We start from the raw sequence: 15,479 nt of genomic DNA, 5'->3' as shown, positions 1-15,479 counted from the left end.
TTTTTTTTTTTTTTTTTTTTTTTTTTTTTTTTTTTTTTTTTTGAGACTGAGTCTGGCTCTGTCGCCCAGGCTGGAGTGCGGTGGCCGGATCTCAGCTCACTGCAAGCTCCGCCTCCCGGGTTCCCGCCATTCTCCTGCCTCAGCCTCCCGAGTAGCTGGGACCACAGGCGCCCGCCACTTCGCCCGGCTAGTTTTTGTATTTTTTAGTAGAGACGGGGTTTCACCGTGTTAGCCAGGATGGTCTCGATCTCCTGACCTCGTGATCCGCCCGTCTCGGCCTCCCAAAGTGCTGGGATTACAGGCTTGAGCCACCGCGCCCGGCCTAAACCCTTCTTAATGGTTCCACAGAATATTGACTAGAAACAAAACAAAACCTTTCCTAATGGACCAATGGCGACCTCACACCAGTAACCACACTTCTGGAAGTCAGACAGGCTGCAGCAGCCTCACCCCACTGTCTACCTTCCAAAACCAAAGGCCAAGCGATCCCTCAACATCCCTGCATCTGAAAGTCACTGATCCCCGAGCCCCATGATGCTCGACAACACGTAGAGGGCCTGTGTGCTGCAGCCCAGCTCTCCCTTGCTTAGCAAGCAGTTAAGTTCAGATATCGAGAGTGGTGGCCTCTCCAATCACAGGAACTGATTAAAAAGGAAGAGCTGTGTACAGTGAAGGCTCACAGTGAAGGTAAAGAGAGACAGCTTATAAACACAAGAGCCATGTTCTATCTCACTTCACAGATGAGAAATGCAAATGAAAACCACAAGGAAACCGACAGAAGCTTAAAGAGAAACAGGATCTTTATATAGTCTCAAAATGTCTCCCCACAGCCATTTCTTACCACCAAAGGAAGAACCAGTATTTTTATACAGTGGGGAAAAGAGGCAGATGCTGCCTTAGCCAAATAATCAAAACGAGAATCATGTGCCTCGTGACATAATGCAGTGATAGGAAACATCAGGAATATGCCGTACTCCTGCCCAAAGGACAGAGCCTGAATCTCCTCAAGAGGAAATACCAGACAAGTGTCAACTGCAGACATTCCACAAAACACCTAGTCCGTATTCCTCCAAAATTTCACTACCATCAACAGCAAAGATGGACGATCTTCATAGATTAAAAGACAGTAAGAAGGCCGGGCGCGGTGGCTCAAGCCTGTAATCCCAGCACTTTGGGAGGCCGAGGCGGGCGGATCACAAGGTCAGGAGATCGAGACCATCCTGGCTAACATGGTGAAACCCCGTCTCTACTAAAAAAATACAAAAAACTAGCCGGGGGAGGTGGCGGGTGCCTGTAGTCCCAGCTACTCGGGAGGCTGAGGCAGGAGAATGGCGTAAACCCGGGAGGCGGAGCTTGCAGTGAGCTGAGATCCGGCCACTGCACTCCAGCCTGGGCGACAGAGCGAGACTCCGTCTCAAAAAAAAAAAAAAAAAAAAAAAGACAGTAAGAAAGGCCAGGCGTGGTGGCTCACATCTGTAATCCCAGCACTTTGAGAGGGATTAAGGCCAGGAGTTCGAAACTAGCCTGGACAACATGGCAAAACCCCATCTCTTCACTTAAGGCCAGGAGTTCAAGACTAGCCTAGGCAACATGGCGAAACCCCATCTTTACTAAAAATACACACAAACACACACACACACACACACACAAAAGGTTGGGTGTGGTGGCTCACGCCTGTAATCTCAGCAATTTGGGAGGCTGAAGTGGGTGGATCACTTGAGGTCAGGAGTTTGAGACCAGCCTAGCCAACATGGTGAAACCTTGTCTCTATGAAAAATACAAAAATTAGCCAGGTGTGGTGGCAGTTACCTGTAATCCCAGCTACTCGGAGGCTGAGACAGGAGAACTGCTTGAACCCAGAAGGTGGAGGTTGCAGGGAACTGAGATCATGCTGTTGCACTCCAGCTTGGGCGACAAGAGTGAAAATCCGTCTCAAAAAAAGAAAAAAAAACCCAAAAAATTAACTAATTGAAAAAAAAAAAAAAAATTTAGCCAGGAAGGGTGGTGCCTGCCTCTAATTCCAGCTATTCAGATGGCTGAGGCACAAGAATTGCTTGAACCCAGGAGGCGGAGGGTACAGTGAGCCGAGATCACGCCATTGCACTCCAGCCTGGGCAACAGAGACTGTTGTCTCCAAAAAAAAAAAAAAGGACACCAAGGAAATGGAACAGTTAAAGGGGGGAAATGCTACCAAGGACATCATTGGGAGGACTGGTGAAATCTGAATGTGGACTATGTTTTAGAGGGTGGTACTGTATCATTGTGAAACTTCCTGATTCTCGATTGTACTGTGGTTATGTAAAATAACATCCTTGCTTGGAAAGTGGTATCTGCCACTAACTCTTGAATGGTTATGGGAAAAACCGTATTCCTTTGGAGGAGGGGGACAGGGATGATAAAGTTAATGTAGCAGAATGTTCAGAAGAGGCGACTCTGGGTGAAGGGGATGCGGGGTTCTTTCTGTTATTCTTACAACTTGTTTAGCATTTTGAAGCCTTTAAGAGACTTTGCACACATCTCATTTGCCTTTCTTGCGTGTCTTCGGTGGCAGGTGGGCTGGAGGGAGGGCTGGTCTGATTTGGTCCAGAGCACAGAGACTGGAAGTCTCGAATAAACACACACATCGCAGCTTTCCTGTTCTGTGGCGCTGGCACGCTACCCTGCGACCCACGCAGTGTTTCCTCACCCAAGACTATATCTTGGCGCTCTCTGTGCCCCACCACCGAAGGGCTTTCTCATTATTTTTTGTAGCTATAAAGAATTTCACTGTGGCCAGACGTGGTGGCTCATGCCTGTAATCCCAGCACTTTGGGAGGCTGAGGCGGGTGGATCACGAGGTCAGGAGATCGAGACCATCTTGGCTAACATGGTGAAACCCTGTCTCTACTAAAAATACAAAAAATTAGCCAGGCGTGGTAGTGGCCGCCTGTAGTCCCAGCTACTCGGGAGGCTGAGGCAGGAGAATGGCATGAACCCAGGAGGCAGAGCTTGCAGTGAGCAGAGACGGTGCCACTGCACTCCAGCCTGGGTGACAGAGCAAGACTCTGTCTCAAAAAAAAAAAAAAAGAATTTCACTGTATGGGTAAAATATATATATAGTCAGTCTCCTATTAACAGGCATTTTGCAGTCAGTTACTTTGTATACAAGTCATTTCATGGATGTGTGAAGTTGTTTTGTAGAATGTATTTTAGAAATGGAATTACTTGATTCCAAATGGAATTATTAGAATTATTTGAATTTTGAAAGGTACTAAGGCTGCAAAGTATGTAAAATTTACCAAAAAAGATAACAATAATTGGAGGGAGTGAATGTAGATGTTGAATAAGGATGGCTGGAGTTTGACAGTTGCTAAATTGGTTCATTTATTTTGTTATCTAAAATTTTCCTAATAAAGTTTCTGAAAAAATAATTGGGCATTGCTAATAAAGCAGTACTTAGAAGAAAACATATGGCCTTAAATGTATATTACAAAGAAAGAAAAATGGCAAATGAGCTAAGAACCCATCTCAAGAAGTCGAAAAACAGCAGCAAGATAAACTCAAAGAGAGTTGAAGGGAGGGTATGATAAGGAGCTGACATTAGAATAATCACAAGATAGGGTCAATGCAATCAAAGCTCGTGTTTTGAAAAGGCAATCTCTGGTAACTCCTATTCGAGGAGTAAAAAAAGAAAGTAGGTATAAATAGCCAACATTAGCCATCAGGACATTACTCAGATCCTGCAGACATTTTGCATAAACCATCTCTGGAAAATAGACACTGGTTTCCTGCAGGGCTGTGTGGCTGGTGAGTGGTGAGGGGGCACTTTTCACTGTGTTTCCTTTCATGTTTCTTTTTTCTTTTCTCTTTTTTTTTTGAGATGGAGACTTGCTCTGTTGCCCAGGCTGGAGAGCAGTGGCATGATCTCGGCTTACTGCAACTTCTGCCTCCTAGGTTCAAGCAATTCTCCTGCCTCAGCCTCCTGAGTAACTGGGACTACAGGCACTTGCCATCGTGCCCGGCTAATTTTTGTATTTTTGTAGAGACGGAGTTGAACCATGTTTGCCAGGCTGGTCTTGAACTCCTGACCTCAGGTGACCTGCCCACCTCAGCCTCCCAAAGTGCTGGGATTACAGGCAAGAGCCACGGTGCCTGGCCTATGTTTCTTCAATTCTGGACTATGTAATCTATTACCTATTCCAAAAAAAAAGGTAAAATCAAACTGACCAGTCAAGTCCTTTCTCCTTACGGGTGGGGCATGATACTCAGTTCTGTATTTGAATTGTCACACACAACTAAAATGTTCTAACTGGGAACCAACCAAGTCATTTAACCAGCGCTAAAGCATGGGGTCTCGGCAGGGTAGCACATCAGTCACCTGGAGCTCTGAACTATCCCAATGGCCAGACCCCACACCAGACCAATCCCATTCACGAGAAGCCAGACCCCCACACCAGACCAATCCTATTCATGTGGCACTTGTATTTTTTTTTTTTTTTTTTTTTTGAGACGGAGTCTGGCTCTGTTGCCCAGGCTGGAATGCAGTGGCGCGATCTCGGCTCACTGCAAGCTCCACCTCCCGGGTTCACGCCATTCTCCTGCCTCAGCCTCCCGAGTAGCTGGGACTACAGGCGCCCACCATCTCGCCCGGCTAGTTTTTTTTTGTATTTTTTAGTAGAGACGGGGTTTCACCGTGTTAGCCAGGATGGTCTTGATCTCCTGACCTCGTGATCCGCCCATCTCGGCCTTCCAAAGTGCTGGGATTATAGGCTTGAGCCACCGCGCCCGGCCCAGGTTAATTCTATACTATACAAAACTTGGTATTTGTGTCAGCAGAATGGACACTCTACCAGGCAAGGAACTTGGTTTTTGTTCAGTGCTGTATCCCCAGAGCCTAGAAAAATGCCTGGCATATAGGCATTGTATTTGGTGGGTGAAGAGTAATGCTGAACCTTTGATTTTTCAATAATTGGAATTGATAAAAGGTATGTACCGGGAAAATTCACTCTATTGTTACTAAAATCCCTATAATATCACCTCCAATGCCTGCCAAGGTCAACTAGACTGTATGGTAATATTTCCTTACACAATTATTTTTCCACTGGAAAACTGAAATAGGAGGGAGGTGGGTGGGCCATTGGTATTATGCTCTAGCTAAAATCTGTCATCACAAAACACCTGAGGCGTGATGATCTATGTGACACTAAAAAAAGGGAAGAAAAATCAAAAACATATCCAACTAATGATGTATTTAGTGTCATGAAAACCTGATCTACCTAGCAGCTCATAGCCTTTACGTATACATTGCTCCTAAAATTATTGTTTCCTCTGCACTAACAAATTGGTTTCCTAGCAAATACACTGAAATTTTTTTTTTTTTTTTGAGACAGAGTCTCGCTCTGTCACTCAGGCTGGAGTGCAGTGGCACGATCTTGGCTCACTGCAACCTCCGCCTCCTGGGTTCATGACATTCTACTGCCTCAGCCTCCCGCGTAGCTGGGACTACAGGCGCCCCCTGCCTCAGCCTCCCAAGAGGCTGGGACTACAGGTGCCTGCCACCACGCCCGGCTAATTTTTTGTATTTTTAGCAGAGATGGGGTTTCACCGAATACACTGAATTTTAAGCACCACTTATACAAAATTCCAAATGCAGCATCACTATCAGCCCTGTAAGATGATAGAGAGTTATTATATTTATTAAGTCATCTCTATATTTTAATTACTTTAATATTAAACAAATGGTCTTACCCTATGGCACTAGCAAGATCTTCCCAGTCTATTTCATTAGTATCTTCCACATTTATTTCATACAACCTGTGAGAAAAAATACAAATTAAATTGTCAAGCAAAAATCAGCATGCTAGCCATCTTCATGGACGCGTGGAGTGTTAAGAGCTGGAAGGTATCCATGCTTTCGCCCCATTCCAGCTCCCTCATTACACATGCACAGTGAGGTCAGCATCCCAGCCCAAGGTTAATCCAGGTCAGTGAGTTGCTGGGCTGCAGAGATGGGCTGAAAAGACCTCTCTCCTCCTCTGAGCCCTTTGTGTCTCTCACCAAACCATGCTGCTTTCTCACAGCAAAAAACACCACCTCATATTCAACATAGACACACAGTAAGAGGACATCTGTACTATGTGACAGACACTGTGAAGGTCTTTTTTTAAAATACTGGGTCTCGCTGTGTCACCCTGGCTGGACTGCAGTGGCGTGATCGTGGCTCACTGCAGCCTCAACCTCCTGGGCTCAGGCGACTCTCCCACCTCAGCCTCTCAAGAAGCTGGAACCATAAGCACGTGGCACCATGCCTGGCTAATTTTTTAGATTTTTTTTTGTAGAGACAGTCTCCACATGTTGCTCAGGCTAGTCTCAAACTCCTGGGCTCAAGCGATCTTCCTGGCCTCCCAGTGTTGGGATTATGGGCACAAGGCACCATGCCGAGCCGGTTAAGACCTTAAAGTGCACACATTCATTTACAGTAACCCTCCCCCCGACCTACAGACAGGGAAACGGTGCCAAGAGACTCAGTCACGGGCTCCAGATTGCATAACTAATAGGTGGGGCCAACACTGGAACCCAGGCCTGTTTGACTAGAGATGCCCTTCTTGGATCTGCTAATCTATGCTGTTGCTCTAGCAGGGAAGACTGGGTGGGGGCATAGGAAAGAGGATCAGGAAACCCACAGTGAGCCTTCGGCAGGGCTCACGCGTGAGGCAGAGGGAAAGAAGGCGGACAGCAGGGCCAGAACCTACAGGCTCCTGCTGCTCTTTGCTGTTCCTCAGTCAACGTGGGCCAGGTCCACTAGTCTCACAGGCATCACAAAACGGGCCCGTATCTCCCTTTTCCTCGTCACCCTTCAACACTTTAGCGCGGACCCTGCATGGACCAGGAACTCAAAGACAAAACCAAAGACAAGCAAGGATGACACCAATGAGCTCATGCTGGAGCACAGGAGGGCTCTGTCTGAATCATTCGCCCCCATTTTCCAATGGGCGTAAATAATTTTATCCATATGAAATGCTTCAAAGACTAGAATAATTACATGGAGTACACAGTACGTTTCACATGTTATTTTCTTTTATCCTCCTGAAAGCACTAAGAGGTAGGTACGATTATCATCATCCTCAGTAGATGAGTTAAGATGAGTAAACTGAGACTCAGAACGGTAGGTCATAGGCCCACAATACATGTGGGAAATGCTGGAACAGGGATTTGGACCTTGGCAATCTCACTGCAGACTCTGCTGGGTTAACAACTTCTCTTTGGCTAGAGACAGAAACAGTTAAGAGGCGTCCGTTTCTATTTTTCCTACCTTTCAATAAGGCTGACCTTGGCCCGCAGGGCATTAACGCCACAGTATATGCGCCGACCATTAGTCATCCTCTTGGTTAGAATTTCTGTCCTACATTAAAAGGAAGAAAAACATAGTTTACTTTCAAGGGTAGAGTTTTCATTAAAATTTCCTATATTTTTCTCATCTAAATTGCTCTCATTCAGAACCAACTTCTAACTTTTCTTTTTTTTTGAGACGGAGTCTCACTTTGTCACCCAGGCTGGAGTGCAGTGGCACGGTCTCAGCTCACTGCAACCTCCGCTGTCCGGGTTGAAGTGATTCTCCTGCCTCAGCCTCCCAAGTAGCTGGGATTACTTACAGGTGTGCACCACCATGCCCAGTTAATTTTTGTATTTTCAGTAGAGACAAGGTTTCATCATGTTGGCCAGGCTGGTCTCGAACTCCTGGCCTCAAGTGATCCACCTGCCTAGGCCTCCCAAAGTGCTGGGATCAGAGGCATGAGCCATAGTGCCTGGCCCTCAATTATTTTGACTATTTATACACAGACAGGCATTGCTCTTATTACCATTACCAGCTTTGGAACATCAAGTAAGACAAATTTAGTAAAGTGAGAAATGATTTGATGATTCCTCTAATGCCAAAGCTAGTGGCTGCAGGCTGACTGAAGTTTCTAGTAAAGGCAGTGACGCAATTAAAAAGATTTGAAAAGTACTTATCTTGAATAGCAAAATTTGTCACAATCTGACAGATCACTAGCTGTTATATTTACATTCTTGGTAACGGAGATACATGATCCACATGCTGATCAACAACACTGTGGCTCTTAGTGAGAGCCATCCATGTTTACAGAGTTGAAATGCACCAGTGGAGGTCATTTCAATGTTACACAAGGTAAACATACACTCACAGTTTAAGTTTACTATTTTTTATCTCAAATTAATAGCTAAATCTTGCATGTTATCTTAATTATGTTGATCCTGAACCAGTACTACCCTTAATGATCACCATGTCCTCTTTTTAACATTGGTATGTCATCCTCCAATTGAGGCTTATAATTCACTCTTCCTTTTTTTTTTTTTGAGATGGAGTCTTGTACTATTGCTGGGACTGGAGTGCAATGGCGCGATCTCGGCTCACTGCAACCTCTGCCTCCCAGGTTCAAGCAATTCTCCTGCCTCAGCCTCCTGAGTAGCTGGGATTACAGATGCCCATCATCACGCCGGCTAATTTTTTTGTATTTTTAGTAGAGACAGGGTTTCACTATGTTGGCCAGGCTGGTCTCGAACTCCTGACCTTGTGATCCACCTGTCTCAGCCTCCCAAAGTGCTGGAATTACAGGTATGAGCCACCGTGCCTGGCCCTCACTCTTCCTTCTTTTAGCTGAAAATAGAGAGTAGAAAGAGCTCTGGTTCCTTCAATATTCCCTGTTCTTTGGAGTTTATTTCCCTGGAGTTGTAAGGTATATAAGCAGTGTGATCTAGGAGTCTGCTTTTAACATAAAATATGCCTACTCTGGATTTCACTCTTACTATTTATTATTCAAGAGCCACTGAGTGCCCTTCGTGTGCAAGGTGGGGGGTCACGAGCACGCAGAACCACTGGTTCGAAGAGTTCACTGCAGCTGGACATCCAGCTGTGCGACTCTCCAGGTCCTGGAAAAGCTATATCCAGCAAAGAATGTGTGGCCGGAGCAGGACTGAAACTATCTCCATGTGACTGATGTAGCCAGGAGCACGCCTACCTCACTTCATCTGAGGAACCGCGGAAGCAGAAAGCATTAGAAGGGCGGAGCTGTGGCCAGGCGCGGTGGCTCAAGCCTGTAATCCCAGCACTTCGGGAGGCCGAGATGGGTGGATCATGAGGTCAGGGGATCGAGACCATCCTGGCTAACACGGTGAAACCCCGTCTCTACTAAAAAATATGAAAAACTAGTCGGGCAAGGTGGTGGGCGCCTGTAGTCCCAGCTACTCAGGAGGCTGAGGGAGGAGAATGGCATAAATCCGGGAGGCGGAGCTTGCAGTGAGCCGAGATTGCGCCACTGCACTCCAGCCTGGGCAACAGAACGAGACTCCATTTAAAAAAAAAAAAAAAAAAAGGGGGGGCGGAGCTGTTACTGATCACTATACTTGTGATTTCTCTCTGCATGTTAGTTTTCTTTTTTCTATATATATATTTTTACTTTTGTTTTTTTGAGACAGAGTCTCGCTCTGTTGCCTAGGCTGGAGTACAATGGGGCAATCTCAGCTCACTGCAACCTCCACTTCCTGGGTTCAAGCGATTCTCCTGCCTCAGCCTCCAAGGTAGCTGGGATTACTGGTGGCTGTGAGCCACCACACTTGACTAATTTTTGTATTTTTGGTAGATACAGGGTTTTGCCACATTGGCCAGGCTGGTCTTGAACTCCTCGCCTCTTGAACTTTTGTATTTTTGGCAGATACAGGGTTTTGCCACATTGGCCAGGCTGGTCTTGAACTCCCGGCCTCTTGAACTTTTGTATTTTTGGTAGATACAGGGTTTTGCCACATTGGCCAGGCTGGTCTGGAACTCTTGATCTGCCTGCCTCAGCCTCCCAAAGGGTTGGAATTACAGGTGTGAGCCACCACGCGCAGCCCCTGTCTTTTTTTCTAATGCTGCCAACAGATTGCTACCTTGTTTTATTAAAGACTTAGAAAGAGAGTAAAGAAATCAGAAGTCAATATTCAGTTTTAAAAAGGTTCAAGTTCTTTAGGAGGAAAGCATACACTCTTCAATGCATCAGGGCTAGTTACGTGCTAATTTAAATCAGAGAGTGATACGGAAGCAGCGGGGGCAGCAGACGAGACATGATTGTTCTTGACACGTAAGCTTCCACACAGCAGTTACGCAGATATTCTTGGTAACCTCAGCTCTCCACAGAAGCTGGAGAGAGAAAGAGAGAGGGAAGAACTTACCACTTACTTTTACACTGCATCCAATTTCTGGTTTGCACTTTAGCTTCTACTTCTACCCAAGATATGCCCTTGTAGAGTTTTTCCCGAACAATTGATAGGCAACTTTCAGGATTTTCTTGGAGTTTGGAATCCACCTCTTTTAACTCCTGGGGAGACATTTTCTTTAGAATCACTTCTTCAACAGCCTTGATTAGTTTCTGGGTTTCAGACTTACTCCAAGTACCACGATTTCTTTCTGTAGATACAAAAAGATGGTCTTATAGTTGCTAATCTATTTGCTTTCAAACACAATATTAAAAATGAAATGATAAATCAGATACTTTTCAGAAAATAATGGGCATCTCAATTATACAGACAAAAAACAAACACAATTATGTGCATATTAAAATGAAATTACTAACATGGTCATGGATTTTTTCTTTTTGAGACGGAGTCTTGCTCTGTCACACAGGCTGGAGTGCAGTGGTGTGATCTCAGCTCACCGCAAGCTCCCCCTCCCAGGTTCACGCCATTCTCCTGCCTCAGCCTCCCGAGTAGCTGGGACCACAGGCGCCCGCCACTACGCCCGGCTAATTTTTTGTATTTTTTAGTAGAGACGGGGTTTCACCATGTTCGCCAGGATGGTCTTGATCTGCTGACCTCGTGATCCACCCGCCTCAGCCTCCCAAAGTGTGGGATTACAGGCGTGAGCCACCGCGCCCGGCCGGTCATGGATTCTTTTCAAGAACTAAAGCTAGAAATTATTAAATAAGTCCTTTCTTAAAGCATTGTTTTATTTATTTATTTCAAAACAGTTGTTCATCCTGTTTCTGAGAACAATGTCTCCCGCATGAAACTGTGAGGTTCCCAAACGTTTAATGGGGGGGAAAAAGCCAGCCAAATGGCTTTTATGTTATTTTATTTTATTTTATTTTTTTGAGATGGAGTCTCACTCTGTTGCCCAGGCTGGAGTGCAGTGGCCGGATCTCAGCTGACTGCAGGCTCCGCCTCCCGGGTTCACGCCATTCTCCTGCCTCAGCCTCCGGAGTAGCTGGGACTACAGGCGCCTGCCACCTCGCCCAGCTAGTTTTTTGTATTTTTTAGTAGAGACGGGGTTTCATCATGTTCGCCAGGATGGTCTTGATCTGCTGACCTCGTGATCCACCCGCCTCAGCCTCCCAAAGTGTGGGATTACAGGCGTGAGCCACCGCGCCCGGCCGGTCATGGATTCTTTTCAAGAACTAAAGCTAGAAATTATTAAATAAGTCCTTTCTTAAAGCATTGTTTTATTTATTTATTTCAAAACAGTTGTTCATCCTGTTTCTGAGAACAATGTCTCCCGCATGAAACTGTGAGGTTCCCAAACGTTTAATGGGGGGGAAAAAGCCAGCCAAATGGCTTTTATGTTATTTTATTTTATTTTATTTTTTTGAGATGGAGTCTCACTCTGTTGCCCAGGCTGGAGTGCAGTGGCCGGATCTCAGCTGACTGCAGGCTCCGCCTCCCGGGTTCACGCCATTCTCCTGCCTCAGCCTCCGGAGTAGCTGGGACTACAGGCGCCTGCCACCTCGCCCAGCTAGTTTTTTGTATTTTTTAGTAGAGACGGGGTTTCATCATGTTAGCCAGGATGGTCTCGATCTCCTGACCTTGTGATCCGCCCGTCTCGGCCTCCCAAAGTGCTGGGATTACAGGCTTGAGCCGCCGCGCCCGGCCGGCTTTTATGTTATGTACATGTCTCTTGGCCAAGAGTTCCTAGTGTAACAATAATAGCCACGGTGACACCAGCACAGTACTTGATGAAGGCACTTGAGAATTTCTGAAGCCAATTATCTATGGCAGATGCCCACAGTATCGATGGTTCACCCTTCTTCACTGGAGACATTCACAGTCACACACAGACTGAGATCTTAAAAAGTAAGGAGTCTCACACTGGCAGCTGCTTGGCTGTGCTTTTGGTAATATTCCACAGAACGTTACATTTCCCCCTCAATAACAATTTGGATGAAAATTTAAAAATCAAGAGGTTTCCAAGAAAGAAAAAAAGATGTCTAGAGTTCACAAAATTAAAAAAAAAAGAAAAAAAAATTCAAGATTTTTCCTTTATTTCTTGGAAACTTGAAGAACTGGCTGCAAGGCACTACCTGTGTGGCCGGAGTATGTGAGCCCCTGTGCTAAACAGAAACCCGATAAGGACTGTCTTCTTAAAGGAAACCTTTTAAGAAAGAGGAGATAGAGACAGGAGGTCACCAACACTGGTTCTGAGAAAAGTCCCCGCCTGACAGGCACGAACTGCATGCCTGCCTCCCTCCCAAGGTGTCCCGTGCCACCGCGGGAAAGTGACCCTCCGCCCAGGCTCTCCCACCACCAGTTTCTTGGGTTCACTTGGCAGTTATATTTGCACGGACAGTTATTGAAGTGTGGTAAAAACCAGCCTAGTGGGTAAAGGTTGCATGGCTTCACTGAATACAGGAGGAAACCAAATGAATTAGTATAGAGAACAGCTTAACAAACAAAGCTCTCGCAGAAGACAGGTCTGCGGTGATTTCTGGGCATTGGATCAGTTATGGCTGAACCAGGCCTGTCAGGGCTTATTTCTTCAGCGAGGTGGGCACTGGTGGCTGCCACTTACGACTGCTGATCTGCGAGAACTTCAGGGCCACGGAGAGGCTACTTCGGGCCACCATCTCACCAATCGTCTTCCAGTCATTCCCAAGGAGAGAATGGTACATCTTTAACTTCTCAGTGTCTCCTTCGCTATACCTAACAGAAAGGGAAAACATTTCACAAGTTTAAACTCACTATCAGATTAAATACGGTATTCTCATCCCAGTACGCAGCAATCGTGGGAAAAGCTGAATGGCGTAGGCTGTCAGGGAACCTGGTCAGAGCTCTCTTTACTTCGTGTTGGCGTCTCAGTGGTGGTCATCCTATCAATCAATCACTGAAGTCGAGACCAGAGGCCTGGTTCAACTGAACAGCAGCCAGAGCAATCACTTAGCCCTTCTTCAGCTCAGAGCCTCTGTCCCTGTGGTGGAAATGGCTTTCCTCTACCCCACCTGGACAGTGCCTGCACGCTCGCCAGTGCAGTTTAAACGGTGCGTTTTCAGGGAGCGCCTCCCTGACTCCCTTAGCCTAAAGTCCCCCTGTTGAATGCTCCTGGAGAACACTGTGCTTCTCTTTCACAGCACTGGTCACAACCCACATTCACACATGCACAGGCTCCCTTGTTCACGCCTCTTCCTCTAGACCAGCACCGCCCAACAGAAACATAATACGAGCCTCTTACGGATTTTAAGTTTCCTAGCAGTCATAGGAAAATTCACTTTAACCTATTTTTTTTTTTTTTTTTTTTTTTTTTGAGACGGAGTCTCGCTCTGTCGCCCAGGCTGGAGAGCAGTGGCACAATCTCGGCTCACTGCAAGCTCCGCTCTGCCTCCCGGGTTCACGCCATTCTCCTGCCTCAGCTTCCCAAGTAGCTGGGACTACAGGCGCACGCCACCACGCCCGGCTAATTTTTTGTAATTTTAGTAGAGACGGGGTTTCACCATGTTAGCCAGGATGGTCTCGATCTCCTGACCTCGTGATCCACCCACCTCGGCCTCCCAAAGTGCTGGGATTACAGACGTGAGCCACCGCGCCCGGCCTAACCTAGTTTTAATAAAAGGAACTTTAAGAATATATTTCTTACACGGGCATGTTGCGTGATGAAAAACAAAAACAAAAAATAATATATTTCATTGAACTCAATATATTAAAAATGCTATCATTTCAACATGTCATCAGTATGAAAAAATATCAATGATGTATTTTACATTCGGTTCTTCATCTGGAGCCTTCAAAACCCAGCATGTGTTTTACTCTGACGGCATCTCAATGTGGACTAACTACATTTCAAATGTTTGACAGGCCCAGAAGGCTGCTGGTCACCATACTGGAAGACACAGTTCAAGAAGGGAAGTTCCATGAGGGCAGAGACCTTGTCGGTTTCATATACTTTGGTATCCATAATGCTTGACAGACAACAGGCATTCCATAAACATACAACAAATGGCTTACTGTAAACATATAACTACTTAAGAAACGAAAAGTGCATTCATCCTACATAAAAATACATACATTAAAGTACTAAAAAAAGCACTATAATATTATAAATGGATTTTAAGATTAAAAACCTAAATAAGTAAATAAAAAGCAATCTTTACAACATCGTCAGATTCCTATCTGAATAGGAATGGTGGTTTATGTCATCGCTAAGGCAATACAAAAGAAATCCTAGAAAAATACAATTTGTTTGTTTGTTTTCTTTGAGACAGGGTTTGGCTCTGTCACCCAGGCTGGAGCACAGTGGCATGATCATGGCTCACTGCAACCTCCACCTCCTGGGATCAAGCAATCCTCCCACCTCAGCCTCCCAAGTAGCTGGGACTACAGGTGCATGCCACCATACCAGGCTAATTTTTGTATTTTTTGTAGAGCCACGTTGCCCAGGTTTGTCTCAAACTCCTAATCCAGTGATCCACCTGCCTTGTCCTCCCAAAGTGCTGGGATTACAGGCATGAGCCACCATACCCAGCCAAAAATAAACAATAACATCATAGCGTTTTCAGACATTTGTCTGTAAATGCGATGTATGGTGAACAGAAACTGGTTATTCTTCACTATTTTTTTTTCAGATGGAGTCTTGCTGTGTTGCCCAGGCTGGAGTCCAGTGGCACAATCACCACAACCTCTGCCTCCCAGGTTCAAGCAATCTTCCTGGCTCAGCCTCCCAAGGAGCTGGGATTATAAGCGTGCACCACCACACCCGGCGAATTTTTGCATTTTTAGTAGAGATAAGGTTTCACCATGTTGGCTAGTCTGGTCTCGAACCCCTGACCTCAAGTGATCCACCTGCCTCAGCCTCTCAAAGTGTTGGGAATTACAGGTGTGAGCCACCATGCCTGGTCTATTCTTCACTACTAAGAATCATGGCTGTCAGCCAGGTATGATGGCTCAAGCCTATAATCCTAGCACTTTGGGAGGCCGAAGCAGGAGGATCACTTGAGGTTAGGAATTCGAGACCAGCCTGGTCAACATGGTGAAACCTCGTCTCTACTAAAAATACAAAAATTAGCTGGGTGTGGTGACACTTGCCTGTTGTCCCAGCCTCTTGGGAGGCTGACGAAGGAGAATCACTTGAACCCATGAAGTGGAAGTTACAATGAGCCAAGATCGCACCACTGCACTCCAGCCTGGTGACAGAGTGAGACCCTGTCTCAAAAAAAAAAAAAAAAAAAAAAAAAAAAAAAAAGAGGGGG

General features: G+C 45.8%; 1 protein-coding gene across 2 annotated transcripts in view; it reads right to left on the bottom strand.

Annotated features, from left to right (window-relative positions):
* TTF1 (transcription termination factor 1) overlaps positions 1-15,479 on the bottom strand; it is a 34,738-nt gene that overhangs the window by 6,029 nt on the left and 13,230 nt on the right. Inside the window, exons 6-9 of one of the 2 annotated variants that reach the window (XR_003116032.1) lie at positions 12,812-12,942; positions 10,211-10,438; positions 7,292-7,381; positions 5,728-5,793 (exon numbers count right to left, since the gene is read on the bottom strand). Coding sequence is in view for 1 of the 2 variants with exons in the window: in XM_025360731.1 (XP_025216516.1) it covers positions 5,728-5,793; positions 7,292-7,381; positions 10,204-10,438; positions 12,812-12,942 (522 nt within the window). In the remaining variant the exon portion in view is untranslated. Of the gene's footprint in view, positions 1-5,727; positions 5,794-7,291; positions 7,382-10,203; positions 10,439-12,811; positions 12,943-15,479 lie in introns of both variants that reach the window. The other variant, XM_025360731.1, reaches the window with a different exon arrangement.

The sequence above is a fragment of the Theropithecus gelada genome, chromosome 15 (genome assembly GCF_003255815.1).
Source record: "Theropithecus gelada isolate Dixy chromosome 15, Tgel_1.0, whole genome shotgun sequence".
In the NCBI taxonomy this organism is placed as follows: Eukaryota; Metazoa; Chordata; class Mammalia; order Primates; family Cercopithecidae; genus Theropithecus; species Theropithecus gelada.
Note: the sequence above shows the minus strand (reverse complement) of the source record. Positions and strands in the feature narration are given on the sequence as shown.